Consider the following 22,784-nt stretch of genomic DNA (forward strand, 5'->3'; position numbering starts at 1 on the left):
GGAGCAGAACAGCCACTCCTTGGAAGCTGTCATCCAGAGCAGCACAGTGACAAAGCAGAACAGGAGGAAGAAGAGCTACAAGGAATTAAAAACCCAATAGCACCTATAAGAGAACTGAGAGAAGATGACACCAACCAAACTGGAGTCTTGTGGCTAGCACAGATTGACAAGGAAACGATCCCACAGGTTGTGAGCTATCCTAGAAGGTCAAGGATCAGAAGTGTTCAGAAAGAGAAAGCCTGTTCCATTCAAATATTAAAAGACCAGCAAGGCTTATGATGGATTTCCCCTTATGCTTTTCTGCTAATATTTACACACCTGAGGAAAACCAAGAAGCACAGTGATAAAAGCCAGAAGGAGACTACAAAACAAGTTACAAAACAAGGTGTGCAGCCATGAACAGATTTGGTTCTGCTTTGAGCTGCTGCCATCTTGTGGCCTTGTTCTCCATCACCAGAGCTTGGAGTGTGCAATGTTCTCATGGCAATCAGTCATCAAATGCGATTCACAAGTGTCAGAACACAGGATGAGGATAAAGGAAACGTGGTGGTCCTCTGAAGGATTTCAGAGTGCCTTTAGCCATCAGTAGACACATAGGAGACCAATCTCTCACCTCCTGCAGCCAGCCTCTAGCTTTATATTCATCCAGGCCTGGTTCTGCTGAGCTTCTCACAAGGAAATGCTGAGCGCTGAAGACAAAGTGTTTGTCGTGGGACACATGTGGGAAGCAGTGAGGGTTTATCTACAGAGGAAACTTCAGCAGAACCACAAGCAACAAAAGGCAGCTCACGGCAATTTAGATCCGCCTGCAAAATGAGATTAAGGTCTCCATCCACCAAACTTCTGCAGTGTAACCACCTGGTAACTGAAGCACGTCCTCACATGTGCTATTGGCCCACTGCCCATGGAAAGAAAGACATCAGCTGAAACACAGTAAGCCACCAATCCATCTAGTACCTTGTCATATGTACTCATAGACACCTAGATGCAATTAGAAGGCTGAATTCACCCAGGAGAAACTGCAAAGGTACCACAGTGAGACCACAGAAGCAGCTGGAGAACTACTGTACTGCATTCAGGTGCTGGTCCTTTAGCCACAGATAAAGCTCCTCCAGAAGCACATCCTGTACATCCTCAAGGAACAAAGGCCAGATCCCAACAACAATAAGCCCAGTTAAGGAGAAATGCACCCTGGCTACACACCCTCAGCATTGCAACGCCCTCAAAACCCCCACCCCCTTTTTGGTATGATATCATGGCAATAAGTTACCAGTTCTAAAAATACAGAGAAAAACAGCTCTGACGAGGTCACTTCCAGCTTCACATTGGACACCTTTACAATGAGGGTGATGTGAGAGACAGAAGCATGCATCCTGATCTCCACACAATTACAAGGCAATCAGCAAGCCACAGATGGAGTTGTTATTCAGCACAGCACCCAGCTTGAACAGATCGTGCTTGCTCACGTGCTACAGGCAGCCAATTACAAAGTCACACCAAACCCTTCACAAAGACTATTTTTCATCATGAGGAATTTTCAACTCCTGCTCAAAATCATCATTTTTCAGAACAGAAGCAAGTGTGGATTTCCTGTCTAAAACCCATTCTGCTCCACTGAATGCCTAATGTGCCCATTTCCACAAGTCATCAAAAGAAGAGAAGCATTTATATTAATAAAGCCATGAATGAGTTTAGGTAAGTTGCAATGAATGAGATGCACCATTTGCAGAGGAATGTGCCACGAGGATAAATGTATCTATACCACTCTTAACTGATCTTTCTTTTTGATATCTGACACTTTTGCTTTTTTAAACTAAATGGGAACTTTCAGGCTCTGTAATCAGCTTAGATGGTGTATTAAGTCAGCACCTATAGGAGTCCAAAAGCTGACAAAAATCTCTCTGTATGCACCCTTAAAAGCAAGAATCCTCTTGAAGCCTGCAGATCTGAAAACACACCACAGGCCTCTCCTCTTCATCACCATCACCCCTGCATTCTCCTGATGTGGACACAGCCTCAGGATGAGCAGGTAAGTGTGACACAATGCAGGTTCTGTGACCCTGTAGGGTTTCAGCCAAGGTAGAGCTGCAAAGGTTTTTCCATCCCAGCTCATCTTTGTTACCCAGACAGAGCTCATAAGTTTAAATCATGTTTTATTAGGCATCTCTGTGCTACTGTGGTGGCTTATTTCACAAATGGAGCATGAACTACTCTTTGGTATCTCTACCCTTCTCTCCATTCATTTCAGTCAGTATTAATGTGCTTTTAAAATAGATACTGGTTCTCTCCTAACAGCCTATGGTTTACTTACCAAAACAGATCACTCTACAGAGATCAAAACGCAGAAAGGGCAAACAAAGCTTATTTATTTCTCCTGAAGTACTGCATCTATTCAAGCCTAAGCTCCTCAATTCACATTCACAAGGCTAGAATCAGCAGAAGAAAATCAGAGAGCTGGAAATCAGGCTAAGAGAAGTAGGTTATATCCCTGCTCACAGTACACTCCATCACTGCAGCGAACTAGTAAAGGTCAGGGGCCAGTATTTAAGTGGAACTAAAGCAGCCCAACCAAGTACCTTCAGAGGCTGTAAGGCACTCTCAACATCCCATTTATAAAAAGCAGGTGTTCTCCTTGTGCCTCAAAATTACTCAGGCAGAGGGAACACCTCCAAGTAGTCATGAGTATGCACACAGAAGCCTAGCATAATAAATTCAAGGAGGGAAGAAAAGGGAACAGCTTGGAAAAGAGACTGCAGCAATAGGTGCTTCTATCTTCCGGTTGGCACCAATGCTCCCTGATTTATGCCTGTAAAAGCCGGGTACTTTCAGTTTTAGCACCACTAAAAAGCCATAAGAAATGTACTCACAGCCTTCACTCCCTGCTAAAGGGTCAGTACCTCACCACCCACCCTTGACTTATTCAGGGCTGCCCAACGATAGTTACCCCAGGGAAGCAATTTGCTTTATGTGGTTTGATTCATGTGCCATAGAATATGTTGTTATATCCATAATAACCACGTAACATGACATCTTTAAGAATAGGTCCATCAGATCTGTGCTCTGCAAGAGCTGAAAAAGAAAAAACCCACTATATTTTGATTAGAAAGTAACAGTGACATATGACAAAGGGTCCATTTCCACATCAAGCATCTGTGAAAACACAATTTAGTGGGTAAGTTACCCTGTGAAATTCTTGGTCTTGACCTCTACCTCTGCTCTGACAACTCATTTAACTGTATGAAAAACACAATCAATTTCCTTCCCTCATTACAGGCTGGGAGATTTATCTGCATTAGTGAGTGAATTCATCCGCTCTCCTCACTGCAGAAGGCAATGGCTACAAGCTGTAGCCATGGTAGGAACATCAGAAAAAGTATTTCTCACCCTGCTCTTCTGAGTCATCAGACCATAAGTTAAACTTTTGCTGCAGCACTCAAGATAGACAAAAAAGGCAAAAGCCCAAACGGGCATCTCCTATTTTCTCAAGCAGAAAGCATTCCCTAATCAATGCATTCCTCACGACGCATCAACTGCAATTAGAAGCCTTCACATTCCTGATTGCCTGTCTGTTTCCAATTCAGGCAGTGCACTGCCAGGATATGTACATTACCATAGGATTGGAGTCTGCAATCAGGTCACGCAGAGAATCCAGAAATCCCTGGTCCTCCACCATCTGGGCATTGATGTCATGCAGCTTCGCCACGCACACAGCTGCAGTCTTACGAACATAAGGGTCTTCATCCTTCAGACACTTGCGAAGAGGCTCACACAAGTACTCTGTGATCTTGTCCACCCTGATACATCCCATGGTGCGGACGGCCAGAGCACGGATGAGAGGGTTTGGATCCTCACAATCCTTCAAAGGGAAAGAACACACAGTCATCAATTCTGCAACAATCATCGCTAATATCTTCCCCGCAGCCAGCATCACGCCGTCCTTATTTCAAACAAAAGGCATCCTCTTGGATTATGTGTTCAGAAAGGCAATTAATTCAGATTGATGATAAAAGGTAGAACAGATTCACAGAAATGTTCTATACCGTCACAGAACATTTTCAGGCTATGATAGTTTCCAAAACAGTAACGCTGTGATCTGCTTCCCTTAGTTCTCCCCAGACAAAGCTTCCCTCACCACAGCTAAACCTAAAACACAGCTATGCTGGAAAGGAACCTCTCACCATCCAAAGGCTAGCCACAGGCTGCTTGCAGGCAAAATACAGTTTCCAGTCTAAAGGAACCAAAGAATATAATGGCAGAAGTAACCAGTTACACAACGTGACAGCTATTCAGTGATATATATAACTGTGACAGTTATATTTCTCACAGGCCAACAGGTCTAAACACAAGCAGTACAGGAAGAACCCAAAGGTGACACCAGAGGTGTTTTTCTGATGAGATGATTATACTTCAAAGCCACATGATTTATCCACACAATCATTCTAAAAATTCAGTAGGTTTTAAAGCTAAACTCTCCATCTACTCCCCCACTCTATCTACGTCTCTGAGCAACCCTGTTCCACAGTCAGGTTATAACAGGATGGATGCAAAATGATCTACAAGAAGCACTTTGCACACTTATCTTTCACTGTTTTCACATCCTACAGCTGAAACACACCTGAACGCATCCACTTCAAAGTGACATCTCTCACCAGAGCATTCACCACTTTGAACTGTGAACTGCATGTGAATCACTGAGCTAAGGTATACAAGTGCCAACATTTTCACTATACTAATGCCTGTCCCTCAGCTTGCCAAAAAGGACATCAGACATTTCTCTGCCTGGAAAAGCAAAGCACTGGGAAATGTTGGCTATATTTGTTAGTCTGTTCTAACTGCATTACACTTCAGAGATGATAGACAACAAAATTCTTTCCAAGAGCCTGTACGTGGAGATAGGGACATCATCCTGGGCAGAACAGAGCTGCTCTCAGCCTTGCTCTTCTCACCTCTTCCAGCATCACACACCACACCAGAAACTCACAATATGACCACATTCCCTGGTTTCTGGGATTTTGTAATGCATTAGGAGGAGTCTCAAATTTTTTTTAAGTGCCAGGTTTTAACTTACATAACATGGGACCGAAATAACACTTCCTAGATAAGGAGAGGCAACTTGACAACAGAATTAAAAGCAACACTGCAATCACACTTATTTCCCACTGAACTGTCTCTCATTTTCACCAGAGAACAGATTTCCACAAGGCACACTGCTGAGGCATTCAAAGAACTAGGTACATGTATGACAGAGCTACTACAAAGGCTGGAAGATGAAAAATAAATGTTCTGTTACCAGTGACAGAAGGTGGCCTGTAACGATGCTTAGCAAAATGATAAAAGCAGCTTTTCCTGGAGCTTGCTCTCTCATAACCGCTTTCAGGACATGTAAGTCATCTCCTCTGCAGTAAGTAGAGGCAGCAAGACAGGAACAGGACCCAGATCTGCTGGACTCAGCCTGCAAACTCCTTATTTCCTGCTCCTCTATACACACAACTTCAAACCAGAGACTCCAGTACAAAAGCAGAAGTAGACAACGGCTCAGAAAGGCTGATGGACAAAGAAAACATGGTGGCAATCTCTCTGCTGGGCCATTTTCATGGGAACAAGTTACCTTCACAAAGCTGTTGACAGCCATAATGGCCATGTCCGGCTGGCTTTTGGCGTAGTTCATCAGGTACAGATATACCAGCTTCTTCAACTCCAGGTTGTCAGTCTGCATGCAGTTCACAACATCAGGAAAGAGAGAGCTGGACAGATAAGAGTGAAACAAGAATTGAGAAAAAGCAGTGAGATTACTGGATACACAGAGGGACAGTGACAATATCAAAGAAGCCAAGAAAATTGGAGTTCAATTCTAATTGTTGTGCAGTCTAATGACAGGTCACTTCGATACGATGGGAAAGGTGTTACGACAAAGGTGTGATGACAGAAGGACCAGCACAATAGAAAGATGCTACAAAGGAAGGGAAGAAAATTGCTCACCTGTATCAGAAGATTCTAGCAGGGGAAGGCTTCACCAAGGAGGAATCTCCACAAAGAGAGCCTTCCCCAGTGCCAATCAACCCTTACATGAGGTCTAACAGAAGTGCAGCCTGGCTCTACTCCTTCCAGTCTCACAGCTGAACTTCCTTCACCTGTGCTCCCAGGGCTGACCAGGTCTTTTCCCCAGGTGCTCAATCAGTGGTTCAGGCCGTGACCCAGCAGTCCCCATACACCTTCCTAATCAGTTTGCAATCAGTTTTGTAACACTTTAATCACTTAATCACACCTGGAACAGGTAGAAATTCATGCAATTTCTTTAAAGAATTTTAATTGGAGAGTTCAACCAATAAGAAACTTCACCATATCAGGCCTGGAAGTTAACCAACAACTAAAACAGATGCTTAAAAATGTTGTGGTAGTGTAGGGCGCTTACAAAGAACCTGCCAAATTTCAGCCTAGCAAAACCTTACATGATTAGGAGATTAAACACTGATAAGCTGAGTGTCACCCAAATATCAAGTATCAATCTCTAAACAGCCCTGCACAGGAAAGCAGAAAACTACACAAGGACACAGCTTCCCAGTATGCTGTAAAGATCTAAAGCTGAAGGTCAAGCACTGTGGGCAAAAACATTACTTTTTCTCCCTTACAGTTTGTGCGTTTCTCCATTCTATGATGAAGTCATCATTCTAAATTTGCCACCTTATCTCAATTTCCGTGGCAACAGATCCTACTGTCACAAATCCAGGACTACTGCGACTTTACAGCAGATTCCAGTAGTGAGGGAAGCCAGAAAAAGCGTTCAGCTCAAGCAAGTCTCTCTGGTTATTTCAAAAAGGGAGAGAAGCACTGAATCAGCACATCAGATGCTAAATGCCCATGCTGGGGTTCGGACCAGATGATATTTAGAGTTCTCTTCCAACCGAAACCATTCTATGATTCTACACCTTTTAGCCACCATGATGAAATCTCAGGGGTCCTCTTTTAAAAACACTCATTTTAAAGTGTGTTGTAAATTTATGCTATGACAAGTAATGATAGAGGAGTGTGCCCAGCACACCCAAGGGAGGCCCAGCAGAATCAGAAATGCTGTAAGTGGAAGAAATTTGCTTTTACCTGACATCCTTCCCCACAGTCATGGCTGCAATAACCTTCTTCACAGCTTCTTTCCTTTTCTCCTTCTTTTCATTATTGAGTTCAGCCTTCAGTTCAAAAATCTCTCCTGGGAGAAAACAGAAAGGATTGAGCTTTCTTGGAGAAGAAAAAGGTCTGGCTTTAGGGGCAGCATGAAAGTGACTTTTTATTCTTCTGGCCTGTTATTCCACTAAAAACAGTGCAGCAGCGCATAGAGACTGTCAGATTTTATGGAGAACACTGTCCAAGAAGCAGCAAAGTTGCAACATTCAGAGTGATAGGGGCAATGCCTTGCTACCAGAAAGCAGTTAACAAGAATCACACTGCATGTTGCAGCTCTGCCACTTCCAGAGCATTAAATCACATCCCTGTAGTACCTGTTTCTCAGAGGCAACCATTATATAACTAAGATGAAAAGATGTCTGGTGACACCAGACTCCCACTAACAAAAGCAACAACAGCTTCTGCAGTCAACATAGCAGCCTTTTCCACAATAAGCATAGTGCTGGAAAGTCAGTTCAGGCTGGATCACAAGAACAGCAAAGCAAGTTTGCAAAGTACAGAAGGAGCTTATCAGGCCTCCACCAGACACAGCAAGAGCTGCGGGAGGGATAAGGCTCCTTGGTGACAGACAACTCCCCAGGAAGGAGCAGCATTACACCAGAAACCAAAGGCTGAGAAGGACACCCTCCTTACAAACACCAAAACACCTTTGATAAAACACATCCTGTCCCCTAACTCTCAATTCTTACCCACTGACACCACTTTGTCAGAGCAGCAGTTTCCATTGAGAAAATGACTAACACGGACTTCAAGAAGAAAAGAGCTTCCCGCTCTGGAGAACAGAGTGCAGTGACCACTGCGTCCAGTCCAAGGAAGCAAAGTGGGCATGGCTCACACAGCTGATGCCCCAAGCAGTGCTCAGCCAGCAGAAGCTCACTCACCAGAGCTCAGTACAGCTTGGCCTCCTGCAGCCATCTCAGACACACTTGGCTGACACTTTAGGACTGAACTTACAGGCAGAGCTGCTCCTCAGAAAGGAGCAAACTGCATTTGCTTAATTTATGTTTCATTAAGCTTCAGAACGAGCTCATAAATAGATCGACGCTGTCGATTTTTCACTGGCAAGCATTCATTAGAAACATTCAGCCATCCTGAAAAGGAGAGATTGATATGAAACATTTTCTACATCTCTGGGAGAGGCGATGAGCAACATCAGGCTTAAATCACAGCCAGCAAGAGCTAGGATAAACAGTGCTTTGTTTAAGAAACTAGTTCAGGGGAAAAGAAAAAATCTGTCTGGGGTTGTTCCAGCAAAGCAAGAGGTAAATGGGTAAAACAGCCCCAGTCTTCAGCTGCTGCTGTTTCTCCTGAGGAGAGGTGACCACAGCACATAGGGTAAAGCCAAGGGAATGTCAAAAGCAGCACATGGAAAACAGATGTATTTCACTGCAGGTTTGGAGGATGCAGCAGTGGGAAACCCCATTACCTATGTGTCAGCTTAAGGCAGAGAAGTATGCATCCACCTTAAATATTAATTTTAATCACCATAATCCTGTGATGCCCAACTGAACAACCATCCTTAGTCCTGAACTTGTTAGCCCATAACTAAATCATTGGTTTTGATCATAACTGCACTCAAATCCTAATGTGTCATTCTCTGGTGCTCAAAAAAGCATCAATATGGGCCAGTTAACACACTACAGATCTGTCTATTACATCAGTTTTGTCTTTTGTCACCATGTGACCTACTTCTGAAGTTTTTCCCTGGACGATTAACATGAGAAACAGGGACAGAGCTAAAGGAAAAGCACGAGTTCTTCTGCATGCAGTTAAAAAAGCCATATAAAAATAGCCCCCTGCCACCTCCAATCCACCATGCCCACATAACACCAACCTTTTTTATTGGTCGTGAAGTATTTGGAGTCCGTCATGGCTCCAGTTCCTTAAGACACCTGAAAAGAATAATGTAAGAATCAGACAGGACGGGGAGCTGACAACAGGCTGAAAAGAAAAGCCTCTGCCTTCCAGCTCTCTCAAGCTTGAAACTGTTATCTTTCTCTGCCAAGATCTCCCACCTCTGACACTCACATGAGGTTATTATTTCAGTGCTGTGCATGTCTATGGACCGGACTTAAAAATGCTGCTGGGCCAGCAAGTGCTTCACAGAGAGCGGTCCCACCAGCACCCTGCTCCTCAGAACCAAATTAGCAATACATTACATTACAGGGATCGCCCAAACATATGTGCAGATCCATCATTTCATTCCTGCAATTGCCAGCTCTGTGACAAACACGACTCAAACAGTTCTCCAGTACAGGCTGACAAACAAGCATAGGAGTGGGCAGATCTACTGTTTTTGATGAAACAGTCTGCATGGGTGCTAAGAATCCATGACCCTAGAAACAACCAAAACATGCTTTCTCCTATTCACCCCCATCCTTTTCTACCTATTGTTCAATTCCTCTCCTCTTAAATGTACCTCTATGACCTCAAATGTGACCAGCAAAGCCAGCAAGTAATTTTTCTCCTAAACACAGCCCGTCTGCTTCCATACTGTTCACATTGTGCTGGCTCAGCACCAGGACAAGCCCAAGACTCTGCCCAGCTCTGCAACCAGCTCGCTGTTTCTTAACACTTTCCTTCCTCATCCCTCAACCAATCCCATCACCACCAGCATCTTCTTTTTTCCCCACCCACAACGGCCATCACCCTTAACATGCCACACAGCACAGTGAGGCAGAGCAGTCATTACCTCGTCCAAGCAGATAAACAACCTGCTGCTCCATCTCGATACCTCTTGTAACCACAAACCCAGCCCAGGCTCAGCAGCCCTGTTGCTGACACAGTCCCTGCGACTGCAGCCCAACTCTAAAGAGCACTTAAGTGTTTTTCCTCTACAAGAGCACTTGGCAGGATGCCACACAGAATGCAATGAGCATCACCATGCTGTTCTTGGTTGCATTATATGTGGATCTGTAGACCTGGGGCACATCTCTCAGCTGAGCTGGTCCAATGTTGCCTTAACAGTGATCAAAAGAGCAGATTATACAGAAAATCCAGGAGGAGAAAAAAAAAACAACACACCACCACCACGTACATCATCCCAGTTATATAAAGCTACATACGGGAAAAAACCCTCACTGGATTTTGATACTGACCTTTAAATCCCAAAGCAGGACATTCAGCTGTTTTTTTCTGACCTCAGTTCACATTTGGTAACACGAAGAATGATAAAACCACTCGGGCCCAGATAAGGCCAAGCACAGCACCTGCCTTCATCACCTGCCTTCACCACCTCCGTTCAAACAGACAGAAATCAGACTCAGCTCAATAAGCAGCAAACTGCCACGCTCAAGAAAAACAGCTCTCTTCCAGCAGAGAACACAGATTTTGTGCCTCATCTACAGCAGAGCTGCTTCACACGTTGTTAAGAGACAGCTTGCTAGCAGTGCTGAGTCGGTCTCATATACCAAGGCAACTCCACATGGTTTACAGCAAATCTCAGCTGAAGGCCAAATCAAAACAGCCCAGCATTACAAATAGCCATGTTTTTAAATAACTCAAGAAAATGCCAGCTCCTTGTACACAAACCTAAATCTGGAAAGACTAAAGAACGTACAACAATGTCACAAATAGCCCTGTATTTTTAGGGAAAATCTAAAGCTGGTCACCCTTCCCTTACTAGATCCATGTCCAACCGCCATCTGCTAAAGCAGAAACAGCTACAAGGCGTTCGAGCTGCAAGAGGCCCCTGTTCCTACCCCTGCACCAACAAGAAGAGACACAGAGGAACTTCTCCAGAAGTTCTGGCAATGCTTAATGCTGCACACACCAATGCGACATTTAAACATGACAGACCAGTGAAAAACAAACTGGCAGCACAGGGGCAGCACTGCCTGAGCACTCTGCCCATCTGGCACCAACCTCTGTGGGCAGCAGGAACCCAGTCCTCACACCCAGCACCTCCCACGGCTCTCCCAATGCCCTCCAGCTGCAGGAGCAGCCCTAGACCTCCCAGCAGTTCTCTCTGCTAATTCCCATTCCTGCTTCCTTCCCAGTTCCACAGCCTCGACCCCTGCCAAGTGCCCCCAGGACTCATCAGTCCCTTCAAGGTCCCTCACAGTACCTTAGCCTCCCAGGCCTCCTGCCCAGCTCTGCTGTGACCCTCACCTGCTCCCAGTGCCCCACCTGTGATCACAACCCAATCCCAGTGTCTCCCAATGCCACCACCCCCTCCTAGTAACACCTCCCAACATTTCCTCCCCACTCCATCCAAACACGCCCTCCCAGCATCCCTCCAGCGCCCCCCACCCTCTCCCCAAACCCCTTTCCAGTGTCTCATCAGTGCCCCCACGCACTCCCAGTACCCCACCAGTAACACCCTCATCTGCTCCCACCTGCCCCCAGCACCCCACCAGCGATCACTCCCCCAACCCAGTACCTTACCCCAGAACCCGGTTCTCACATCCCCTCCCAGCACCTCACCAGTGCCTCTCGCCCTCTCCCCAACCCCCTTCCCAGGGCCTCACCACTGCCTCCCAATTCCCAACTCCTCCCAGTACCCCCTCCAGCCTCTCCCAACGCTCCCTCCCCACGTCCCGGCACCACTCACGCTGGGACGGACGAACGGACGGACACACCGCTGCGGGGAGGGGGCGGCGGCAGAACCGGAACCGGAAGCGAAGGGAGCAGCCAGGAGGACTCGCGAGGAGCGAGAAGAAAACTCCCCGCCTAGAGCGGCCGCGCCCCTCCACCATAGAAGGGCGAGGGAAGGAGGCGGAGCGCCGCCCGCTCGGCCTCCGCAACGGGGTGGGAGTCGCAGCGCCCCCTTGCGGCGGAGCGGGGCGAGCGGCATGGCGGAGCTGGGCGCCCACCTGACGGCCGAGGCGGCCGGTGATGACCGGCCCTCCATCTTCGAGGCGGTGGCTCAGGACAGCCTGATGGCGGCCGTGAAGCCCGCCCTGCTGCACCTGGTCAAGGTAAGGGCCTGAAGGAGGGAGCTCAGGGCAGGAAACCCACCGGGCCTCACCTCTGCTGCCTCTCAGCACAGCTGCCCACCCTTGGGGGAGTCCGACCCTGCAGGTGTTCCAGAACCAGGGAGATGTGGTACTGCGGGCTGTAGTCAGTGGGCACGGTGGGCTGGAGTTGGACTTGGAGACCTGAAAGGCCTCTTACAACCTTAATGATTCTGTGATTCTCATAAGCTACCAGAGCAGTTTGGCGTAACTCACAGCACAACCAGATCCATCCCTGCTGAGTCTCTTTCATTGCAGGTGCTTGCTGAGTCTAATCCAGTCCGGTACGGCCTCCTCTGGCGCAGGTTCGATGAGATCTACGTCCTTCTGGATTTTCTGCTCCAGCAGCACTACCTGGCCAGGTGCAGTGCCTCCTTTTCTGAGAACTTTTATAGCTTAAAGAGGATACCGACAGGAGATTGCAAACAGCAACCTTTGGCCACTGCTGGCCTGCCGAAGAAGCAGTACTGGAAGTCTCTCCTGTTGCTGATTCTCGTTCCTTACCTAAAAGGAAAGCTAGAGAAGCTTGTGTCCAGCCTTAGGGAAGAGGATGAGTACTCCATCCATCCTCCATCATCCTCCTGGAAGCGTTTTTACCGAGCCTTTCTAGCCGCCTACCCCTTTGTAAACATGGCCTGGGAGGGCTGGTTTCTGGTCCAGCAGTTGTGCTACATCCTCGGGAAGGCTCAGCATCATTCCCCCTTGCTGCGACTGGCTGGCGTTCGCCTGGTGAGACTGACTGCAGAGGATATCCAGGCCCTGGAGAAGAAACTGCCTGTAGCAGCCTCGAGTCAAACACACAGGTATGTCAGCAGCTGTATTCCAGAGTGTTACTGACCTTCAAGATTAAGCTTCCTTCTCTCAAAACATGCTCTAGAAGGAATATAAGTAGTGAAAATATGGAAACAGGTAGCAGGGATTAGCTTTACAGGATTTAGTGGTAATGAAATTGTTTTGTTTTGGTTTTTTTACATTCCAACCTCCATCCTGTTCTGTTGTTACCTACATGTTTCTAACAAGGAAAGTTGACTGCAGCAATTCTGCTAAAAGGATGGAAACTGAGCTACTAGATTTCTGTGAGCTGCAACTAAGACATAAGGATGCTTGATGGTCTGTAAAACAGCGATCCATGAGTGAAACCATCTGTGGTCCCAGCCCCTTCAGTCCAAACTCTTCTAATTTAATTGGGCATAACCTGAAGCTTTCTTAGTGTACAAAGATCTGAGAAAAACATCCTAGCAGATACTTTGTTACCAACAGCAGACGCCCTGATGTCACAGCTTAGTGTTAAGCTGTATAAAGCAGTGCTTTTCTCCCCAATTCTGTTAGTTTGCAGATGCACTAATGCACAGTGCTAATTACTTCTCCGTTTCTTCTCTCCCTCCTGCAGCATTAAAACACAAGTGCAGTCAGCAGTGAGGAAGACTTTGGGTGGCATCGCCTTCTCGCTGTCCACCGGCCTGTCTGTATGCGTGTTCTTCCTGCAGTTCCTGGACTGGTGGTACTCCACTGAAAACCAAGAAACTATCAAATCTCTGACAGCGCTCCCTACTCCTCCACCCCCTGTGCATCTCGACCAGGGGGTGGGCTCAGCTCTCTTACCCAAACTGAAGACAGTGTGCCCTCTGTGCCGCAAAGCCCGAGTCAACGCCACAGCCCTGTCCACGTCCGGCTTTGTGTTTTGCTACCGTTGTGTGTATAATTATGTGAAGACTCACCAGCGCTGCCCAATCACTGGCTATGCCACGGAGCTCCAGCACCTCGTCAAACTGTACTCTCCTGAGAGCTGAAAGAGCTGCGCTGCGCTTCGGAGATCTCTGAGGACAGCGGCTGGGCGTTCGGGGTGGTGCTGCACTGCGGGCAGCTGGACACCGCTCTGGGACTCCCTCAAAGGGGAGAAAGTAACGATGAAAGGGGCTCAAGGTTTGAGCTGCTCGTGGAGCTCTGCTCCTAAGCACCTCTGAATGACGTCCTTCATTTCCACCAACGGTTCTAAATTAAAACCTCTGACTCTTTATACAAATAAGAGTTGAAATGTAAGCAGGGATAGAAGAGGGAGGATACCTTTTCTCCACAAGGGAGAGAAATGACAACCCAACTTAAAGCAGCAGCTGTGCCAATTAATTAATTGTTAAATAAGTCTCTGATTCTGTTGTTACCTGCTTTTATAAAGCAAAATTCTTTCTTGATCGAGAATCCAAATAAATTTTGGACGATTGGAAAAAGCTTGCTGGCAGTTCATCTTCGCAGATGAGGGTTGTGGGTACAAGATAAGTGTTTCATGTGCTGGGAATCTTTAATATCTAGGTTTGAATTAACTATTACTTTGATGTTTTAAGACATTTTGGATGCCCTGTCCCTGGAGGTGTTCAAGGCCAGGTTAGTGGGGGCCCTGGGCAGCCTGGTCTGGTATTAAATGGGAGGTTGGTGGCCCTGCCTGTGGTGGGGCGTTGGAGATTCATGATCCTTGAGGTCCCTTCCAACCCGGGCCATTCTGTGATTCTGTGACGTGAAGCAAAACTTGCTGCACAAATTACGTGGGCAAATTCTGTACCATCCTTCCCGCACAGAATCACCCACATGTGAGCCTCCCAGGTCTGAACAGCTCTAATTACTCTTTTGAATGTTGAACAGCTCTTTAATGCCTATCTGACTAACGGGCATTAAGCCCACAGCAGTGACAGGCTAGCAGTTACCTGGTAGATGTTTAACAGTCCTGCAGGTCGCTGAAGAATACCAACCTGACATTGACTGCTTCTGACTGGCCTGTCCTTAACAGACACATTAATATCTGTTCAGGTTTCTTGCTTTAAAACAAAGCTGTGAAACTAACGAGAATTACATAAATATTACATTTTATCTGCTTTTCCACTGTGTTGTAATTGCCATAAAGTCTAACGACAGACGAGAAATCTATTTGTAAAGGACCACCAGCTTTATTAAACCAACCTTGGAGTTTACATATTAACTGAGGTCTATGGTCACAACCAAAGTATCCTCAGTGCATGGTATTATTAATACAATTACATCAACGTTAACAGTGGCACTGGAGTTGCACAGCACGTCGTTGTCAGAATTTGATTTGCAAATCTTTTTTAGAACACCCAGCAAAGCTAAGCCACGTTCTGAGCAAATCTAGACAAAGAAAGAAAGAAAAAAAAAGCACTAACAATTGAGTTGCCTTCCATTCTTCCTCATCAGAAACAACGTGATTTGTCCTCAGAAGGGAATCACTGTAACTGTACTCCTGGATACATCCCCCATAGAAGCTTCCTTTTCCACAAGCAGAGAGAAACGAACATAAAGCTGGCACCAAAACCTGGAAGAGAATAAAAAACTGCATTACAGTGGCCCCACATATTTTCTTGTACTTGTTTGATTAGCTCAGCCTCTTCTCCTCCCTGAAAGGGCTGCACTTCATCCCTCTGCAGTCCCATGGATTCAGATCAGTACAGCCCATCACTAATTCCTAACCTCTGAATCAGGCGTCAGTGAAAAGTTACAAAAAGTGTTTTCAAAAATAGAAATTAAAACCCCCTCAGCACCTACCAGGCATTCTGAGTGTCACTTTTTCTGGGTACCTCAATAGGTACCTAAGAACCCAGGTAATCTTTTAGAGGGGTCTCATGACATCAGAGAAGTCATTTGAAACCTTGTCAGTAATTATCTTTCTGATAATCAACATTATAATTATCTTTCTGAAAATCCACACGTAATAAAAACCATCTCCAATGAACAGCCTAGGGGAATCCTACATTAGGCATATTCTTTCTCTAACAGCTGCATTAACAATAATATCTGCAATATCCTCAGCCCTACCAGAAGAGAAGCAGCTGAATGACTTCTTCACCTGCTCCTCTCCATCTCACACCCAACAGACAGCATGAGAGCAGAGCACCAGAGCCACTCCTGACAACAGAGCTCACAACTAGAAATGCTGTTCGCTGCATTAGTGCTAACAATCACTAGATGATAACAACTGCTGATGAGTGCTTTACCAGAAGTGTCAAACTCCATTTTACAGAGTCTACATTGCATTTACAAGCGCAGAGGATACAGAGGCTGTAGCACCTGGAGGTCCGAAAGCCAGGCCACACGTAGGAGAAAAGCCAAGAAACCTCTCTCACTGCAAGCTCTGTACTAAATGATATTGCAGCAAGATACACAAAACCAAACAGCTATTTGCACAACCCAGTTTTCAAATCAATATTTTTTCTACTTGCTAAAAAAAAAAAAAAAACTACAATTTTTTTTCCTCACTATTTTTTTGGATTTCAAGCAGCAGCAAAGTTGTTTGCTCTAGAAGAGTTTAGCCTAAATAAGCTCAGAGAGAAGATTACGTGATCATGCCCTGGTCAGAGCAAAGACTAAAAGTCTCAGCAATACCAGTTCAGAGAATACTTCACTCATCATTGCTTTGGGCAAATCCGTTTCCATTCAACGAGAAATCTGCTCCCAGATCAGAAAATAGCACAGAAAAAGTTCTAGTTCCAGATGCTTGTTTGCTTCTAGAAAAGAAGAAAGAAAGAAGAACAAACAAAAACAAAACACCACGTCAGTCCAAGGCTGGACTGAAGACATAAGGAAGGGTTGTGGCTGACACAGGAAGCACAAATTACATCTCCCCACGTAACGGGAAGGGGTGAACCCAGAAGTAGCACATGTTGGAGCTAGCTAGAGAAAGGAGAACATCCTTTGGACTTAGACTGCTGTTTGAGGAGTGCTGCACAGCCAGAGAGCCCCTCCACTGGCTGGGTGAGTTGACTTTTCCTTCTGTATATAACTGTAGGTCTACCTGCTTATACTCAACGCAAATAAATAACTTTTATTTAATAAATAAATAACCCAAAGTTATTTATACTCAACTCCCTGACAGAGCAGTGCTGTAGAGGTGGTACTTGGTGCCATCAGTGTGCTGGCTTTCACTCCTTCATAGCTTGTGTGTTCAGCTGCATGTGTGACAAAGCCGAATGAGAAATGGAGAAGGAAAAGCTCTCCATTTCTTCTTCCTGAACACTGCTGCTCAATCAGCATGTATCTCCTGCTGCACACAAAGACCCCTTTTATTGCTGCGCCTTTTACTGCTGCTCCCTTGGCTTCAAACTTAAAACTCCACCTCGCACACAGGAGTGCAGCAGGTAGAAGGAGCTGGCTTATGTGTTACTCATCCACAGGAGCAGCATCTTCTGTCTCCTCCGCAGTGCTTGCTGTTACAGCTAAGAGGCGAAAGCTGCTTTGCATGTAAGATACAGTAACCATAAGCTGAAGTGCCAGGAAGGCCCAGCACCAGGCGGAGGAAAACCCTGCCTCAGAACCCCGCAGCAGCCCTCCAAGGGCCCCTAGGCCTATCTTAACCCGACCCCCTCCTCAAGCCACCCATCTCCTCCACGCACTCATCCCTACCAGCCAGGCCCTGATTCCATCCCCTGAGTCCCCGATCGCCTCCGACGCCTCGCGCCCTCTGCAACCCGCCCGCCCTTTCCCCGCTCCTCAGAGTCCGGCCTGCTCCCCTCAGCGCCCCGCTCACCGAGACGCCATGCGCCCAGCAACAACTTACCGCTTCGTCCCGCCCCCTCCCCGGCTCCATCCAATGGCAACACGCGGTTCTACTGACTCAGGAGCTCGCCAATAGGAAGGCGAGGCGCTGGTGCGAGCTTTTCCCGCCTTACTTGGTTGAGGTGCGGGCCCGCCTTGTGAGGCATAGCGGCTTTTCCTTTCGAAATGGGTGTGGTGAGCTTTTGTATCCGTCTGAGTAAAAACAGGAACAAACAGCTGCTAAAAGTAAAAAAATCATCCCATCAGCTCAACAGAAAGTGCCTTTAAAGGAAAAGTATGACCATGATTTGATGCAATAGTTAAACTAACAGTTGCTCGCTTGCGATTTCTTCCAGTATCTAAAGGGGCTGTGAGAAAGGAGATGGGCTCTTAGAGTCTGTGTGATGGGACAAGGGGAAATGGCTTCCGGGTAACAGAGAGGAGGCTGAGACTGGATGTAAGGGAAGAGAGAGATGGTGGTCTGTGGATTTCAGGCACGCTCTCTGTTTTGGAAGCGGTAGGTAAGTGCTGTGCAGTGGGTGCTGCTGCTCTGGGCTGTTGCAGGCTGCTGTACTCGGAATAGGGGAGGTGGCATGGAGGAAGCACAAAAACTCCCAGAAACCAAAGGTTGGGGCCCATTTGGGGGAACAAATTATTACAATTCGTTTAATCTCTCATCTCTGTATTTGCTGTTTGGAGAGTAGCTGCTGCTAAGGTAATGTTTTTTTGGGGGGAGCATTTGGGAGTGCGATGTTTTGACATAAATGGTAAGCAGTTTTTTTTAACAATTGTTCTAGGCCCAAAATGGCTCTTGAGGACCATCAGCCGCAGCTGCCGGTGTGGGTTGATGAAGCAACACAGTATCCTGAACTAGTTTTGTGTGTTGGAAAAATAACCTTTGGTGAGAAAGCAAGAAAAAAGATGCCAAAAAATTCGAAACAAGATCAAAAACACATCCTTGCCTCTGCAGTGTGTGCCTTGCTAAACTGTGGAGGAGGTGTGGTAAAAGCAGAGATAGAAAATGAAAACTACGACTTACAGAGAGATTATATTGGGCTGGATTTACAAGACATTTTTCGTTCTCTTCTTTTATTTCCGGATTTGACAAAATACCTGGACTTTAAACAGCAGGATAACAACCTTTTGATTTTTATTAAAACATGGAACAGCGAAAAGATGTCCTCAATCTCTAGCTCTGCAAAGCCACGTATCTGTAGCCTCAGTACTGGGTTGTACACAAGAAGTGGTGCTTCTCTTTCCCACATGACCCCTACTGAAGCTTTGATTTTCCTTGAAGAAAAGCAAAATAAAGCTAGGGCAGAACATAGCACAGGACCACCTGCTAAAAAAAGGAAGACAATGGCTGCTGATGAAGACATGCATATTGTAAATAACACTGTTGCTGAATTGTTTAATAGGGACCAACTGCAGTGTGGAGAGACATTGAATTTCACGGAGTCAGGGAACATAGAATTTAAGCATTTCTCCACTGAGAAGTTTTTCACTCGTGTTAAAGAGATATTGCCTCAGTACATCTCTGGATTTGCAAATGCACGTGGCGGGTATTTGTGGATTGGTGTGGATGATAACAGGGTTGTACAGGGATTCAAAAGTGATGATGAGGGCCTAAAAAATTTAAGAAACCTAATTAATTATGTTCATCAGGAAAAATTAACCATCTTCCATTTCTGCAAACAAGAATGTGAACACCAGATAAGGCGTGAACACAAAATCTTCAAAGTGTATAATGAGGCTGTAGAGCACTATGGCTATGTCTGTGCTGTGAAGGTTGAGCCATTTACTTGTGCAGTGTTTGCAGAAGATCCGCAGTCATGGCTGTTCGACGGAGGCACTATCAGGAGACTGAAAGGAAATGAATGGGCTGCGTGGATGACCTCTGCTGATCCAGGTCCGTAAGACTCAGAATAATCCACTCCTGATTTTGGTATTTCCTTTGGTTTTCTTTAGGTTGGATTCGGTCCAGACTGTCTTGGTCCTGCCTTTTAGGGTCTTTCTCCAGTGTTGCTACCAGCTTGGCAGGCAGAAAGGTGTAGACAGAGATTATTAATTGGCCAGTTCTTGGGCAATGAAAGGAGTATCACTAATAGAGCTAGAGATCACAACAGTAGTTAGAGATAAGAAGACCAAGAATAACTCTATGGTCCGTAACTGGAGTCTATTCACTGCTAATCAGCTGTTGTCCACTCCTTCTGTTTATTTATCACATTTGTTATTTTAAATAAGAATAAAAGGTTTAAAACCAGCATGAGGATGGTTTGTACACCTTGCACTAAGGGGCAGCAACAGCTCATGCTATAGTAGGTTTTCATTTCTCTTTTCCAGATCTGTCACAACTTTCTGAGAACTTTAAGCTGGAGCTCAGTGTGACAGGGGGGCCGCCCTGTGCCAAGTCAGTTTACTCACACCGGGGCCTTAACAGCCTGGATGATCTCTGTGAGCAACTGTTTCCAGGTAGGTATACGCATTGCTTTCACTGACTGATAGATCTAAAGATGAATCCCAAGGATGTGATCAAGGAGTTTGAAGAAAGTATTTAAACAGGTGAGGGAGATGGAAATGGTTTGCAGATCTGATGGCAACACTGCATCCAAAGGTTGGTGCCCTTCCCCAAGGACTGATATCTTCCAGATATTAATATGTATATATGATGGAGCTCAGCTAGCTGAACATCTCTGGGGACAGAGCATGGCTGTGCCAATTTTTCACAGTCTACTGAGAAGTGGGAAAGATAGTAGGGTAAGTTCACTTGGAATCAGCCCAAAATATGTAAAAAGACAGGGCCTGGAAGAGAGCAGAATTTCTGTGGCACTGCAAGATCAGCCAAGTGTCCGGGGGCTTTTCTATTGAGCTGTTTGTTAATTTGTCTGCTAGGCTGGTTTACCTAAGCATGGCAGGAATAAGCTGGCCCTGTGCTGGCATCTTTAGTAAAAGAACTGTGACCTGGGTAGGAAATGTAAATACTGCATCATCAGATAACTCAGCATTAAAAAAAACCTTAAATCTAGAAACACATGAAAAGGGCTTTCAGGCAGCTAGGATCAGTATTTGTGGTCTTCCACCAGTATGAATCGTCTCAGCATCATTTTAGAGGGCTGGATTTTTATACTTTATATTAACACCAACTACTTCTTGTGCTCTGCATTGATAGTGAAATCCCACAGCCTAATATATACTCCAGAAAAACTCAGTAAAGATCTCTTCCAAGAGCACCCGGGGCTGAAGAGTTTAATGGATGAACATCTGAAGGAGTTCTGTTCTGAAGGAGTTTCTGAAGGAGTTGTGATATTTTCCAGAAGCTGGGCTGTTGAGGTTGGCCTGTCAGAAAACCAAGACATAATCTGTGACGCCCTCCTAGTAGCCAACGGCAGGCCACCTATCCTCTATACAGTAGGTGAACATCTCTCTGAGGGTTTATTTCAGTACTCACGACGCACAGCCTGGAGGCTGAAGGAGAAATTAGTCAACACTGGAGGTTATACTCACAAACTGTGTGTAATACCAAAGCTACTGACTTTGCCTCTCAGCTCTAACTATGGAGAAGAATGGGATCTGAATGTTCAAAAACTGTATCCTCAGAACTACGGCTCAATCGACAGCGTCAGCTTGAAAAACCTCTTGCATTCTCTCATCATAGTTTTGCTGAATTTCAAATCTTTCTTGAGTGACTCTGTTGGCTTTGAGTTTTTGAACCTCTTGACCATTGAACAATTCCAGCTACTGTCAGAAAATCTCCACAAAACTAAGAAGCTGTATGTTTACGGTCTACCAGGAACAGGAAAAACTATTGTGGCCCTCAAACTCATAGAGAAAATAAGAAATATGTTTAAATGCAAACAACAGGAGGTTCTTTACATATGTGAGAACAACCCTCTGAAAGATTTTGTGAGGTAAGTCTTTACTCCTGTTATTTTTTCAATATGTTCTTTGACCAACACTTTTTGAAATAGCTGAGCACTGGTTAGATTTGGTGTGCCAGGTGTCCATCACCATTGCAGTTTTCAAAATGTGTATTTGGAATGAATTTTTATTAAGGTTCACTTTTTTTTCTCTTGACATCCCTAATATCTGCTGATAAATGTGATTAAAATACCACGGGCATTATTTTGTTCTGATCGAGTATAACTTGTAGTTTACCATGCACAGAGACTGTTTTAAATCCACTTGCATTTCTTCTGTAGAAAGAAGAACATCTGCCAAGCTGTGACAAGAGTAACCTTTTTGAAGAACGATTATAGTTACGTGAAGCACATAATAATTGATGAAGCACAGAATTTCCGAGATGAGGATGGTGATTGGTATGGAAAGGCATTGGCTTTGACTTCACCAGAGCACTCTGAGCCTGGCTTTCTGTGGATTTTCTTGGACTACTTGCAGACAACTCACTGCTTCTCCACTGGTCTTCCACCACCAATACAGCATGATCCTGTGGAGATGCTAAACAAGGTGGTTCGTAATGCTAGCAGTATCTATTGCAATCTAAAGGACATAATGGAAAAGATTGTAGAGAATCCTGCAATCGGTATCCTGCAAGCACGTTTACGGAGGTTGGTACGTACAGCCACATGTGCTCATGGTGTCAAAGGCTACTTTAAAAGAGTACGTAAGAAAAACCGCTATGAAATAGCAGAGTATGTGGCAAAGCATTGTCATCATTATCTTAGAAGTGGTTACTCTGAGAAAGATATAGCTATTCTGTGCTACAACACTGCCGAAGTAATGAGGCACAGCAGAATACTGAGAGAAGCATTGAGGATATCAAAAATATTACCAAGACAAATGGGTGAAGGGCTAGAGGAGTACACCATTCTAGACAGCTTCCGTCGTTTCTCTGGCTTAGAAAGAAAGATTGTGTTTGCTATTATTCCTGATCCCCTTCCCAACCATCATGAGGTTTTAAATAATATATTAGTATCTGTAGCATCCAGGGCTAATTTAAACATGCACTTGTTATTTGAGCTTTCGTGCACAGAAACAGCTCACTGTAGTACCATTAGTACTGCTCGGATACAAATCCGGAGACATTGGCAATTCAGAACTTTAAGCTCTTTTATATTATCTGTAGCATCCTGGGCTAATTTAAACATGCACTTGTTATAT

The 22,784-nt window shown here is 45.4% G+C and overlaps 3 protein-coding genes, 1 long non-coding RNA gene and 1 other non-coding gene across 10 annotated transcripts in view; 2 read left to right on the forward strand and 3 right to left on the reverse strand.

Moving 5' to 3' along the window:
- AP2B1 (adaptor related protein complex 2 subunit beta 1) overlaps positions 1-11,825 on the reverse strand; it is a 64,661-nt gene extending 52,836 nt beyond the window's left edge. For 2 of the 3 annotated variants that reach the window (XM_042879446.1, XM_042879444.1), the window contains exons 1-5: positions 11,729-11,825; positions 9,011-9,068; positions 7,096-7,201; positions 5,609-5,744; positions 3,611-3,856 (exon numbers count right to left, since the gene is read on the reverse strand). In XM_042879446.1, the coding sequence (XP_042735380.1) occupies positions 3,611-3,856; positions 5,609-5,744; positions 7,096-7,201; positions 9,011-9,047 (525 nt within the window). In that variant the 5' untranslated portion in view covers positions 9,048-9,068; positions 11,729-11,825. Of the gene's footprint in view, positions 1-3,610; positions 3,857-5,608; positions 5,745-7,095; positions 7,202-9,010; positions 9,069-10,274; positions 10,481-11,728 lie in introns of those variants that run through there. The other variant, XM_042879445.1, reaches the window with a different exon arrangement.
- A 144-nt stretch (positions 11,826-11,969) lies between these two features.
- Positions 11,970-14,546, forward strand: PEX12 (peroxisomal biogenesis factor 12). Its single transcript, XM_042879799.1, has 3 exons — positions 11,970-12,095; positions 12,390-12,934; positions 13,522-14,546. Exons 1-3 carry the CDS (start codon positions 11,970-11,972, stop codon positions 13,919-13,921), a joined length of 1,071 nt encoding a protein of 356 aa, XP_042735733.1. The 3' UTR covers positions 13,922-14,546.
- Positions 14,547-15,047: 501 nt separating this feature from the next.
- On the reverse strand, positions 15,048-17,626 carry LOC122184545. Its single transcript, XR_006180582.1, has 2 exons — positions 16,392-17,626; positions 15,048-15,450 (listed from the first exon to the last, which is right to left on the reverse strand). It is a non-coding gene; the product is annotated as an uncharacterized LOC122184545 (long non-coding RNA).
- LOC122184820 lies at positions 16,452-16,549 on the reverse strand. Its single transcript, XR_006180637.1, has one exon. It is a non-coding gene; the product is annotated as a Z30 small nucleolar RNA (small nucleolar RNA).
- LOC122184542 (schlafen family member 5-like) overlaps positions 16,781-22,784 on the forward strand; it is a 7,283-nt gene continuing 1,279 nt past the window's right edge. Inside the window, exons 1-6 of one of the 4 annotated variants that reach the window (XM_042879558.1) lie at positions 16,867-16,886; positions 18,023-18,183; positions 18,464-19,575; positions 20,010-20,138; positions 20,836-21,574; positions 21,866-22,783. In XM_042879558.1, coding sequence (XP_042735492.1) covers positions 18,140-18,183; positions 18,464-19,575; positions 20,010-20,138; positions 20,836-21,574; positions 21,866-22,783 — 2,942 coding nt within the window. In that variant the 5' untranslated portion in view covers positions 16,867-16,886; positions 18,023-18,139. Of the gene's footprint in view, positions 16,887-17,808; positions 17,962-18,022; positions 18,188-18,463; positions 19,576-20,009; positions 20,139-20,835; positions 21,575-21,865; position 22,784 lie in introns of those variants that run through there. The other 3 variants (XM_042879559.1, XM_042879560.1, XM_042879561.1) reach the window with 3 other exon arrangements.

Source organism: Lagopus leucura, unplaced genomic scaffold (assembly GCF_019238085.1).
Source record: "Lagopus leucura isolate 7727_CA_CO unplaced genomic scaffold, USGS_WTPT01 Super-Scaffold_100024, whole genome shotgun sequence".
Classification (NCBI taxonomy): domain Eukaryota; kingdom Metazoa; phylum Chordata; class Aves; order Galliformes; family Phasianidae; genus Lagopus; species Lagopus leucura.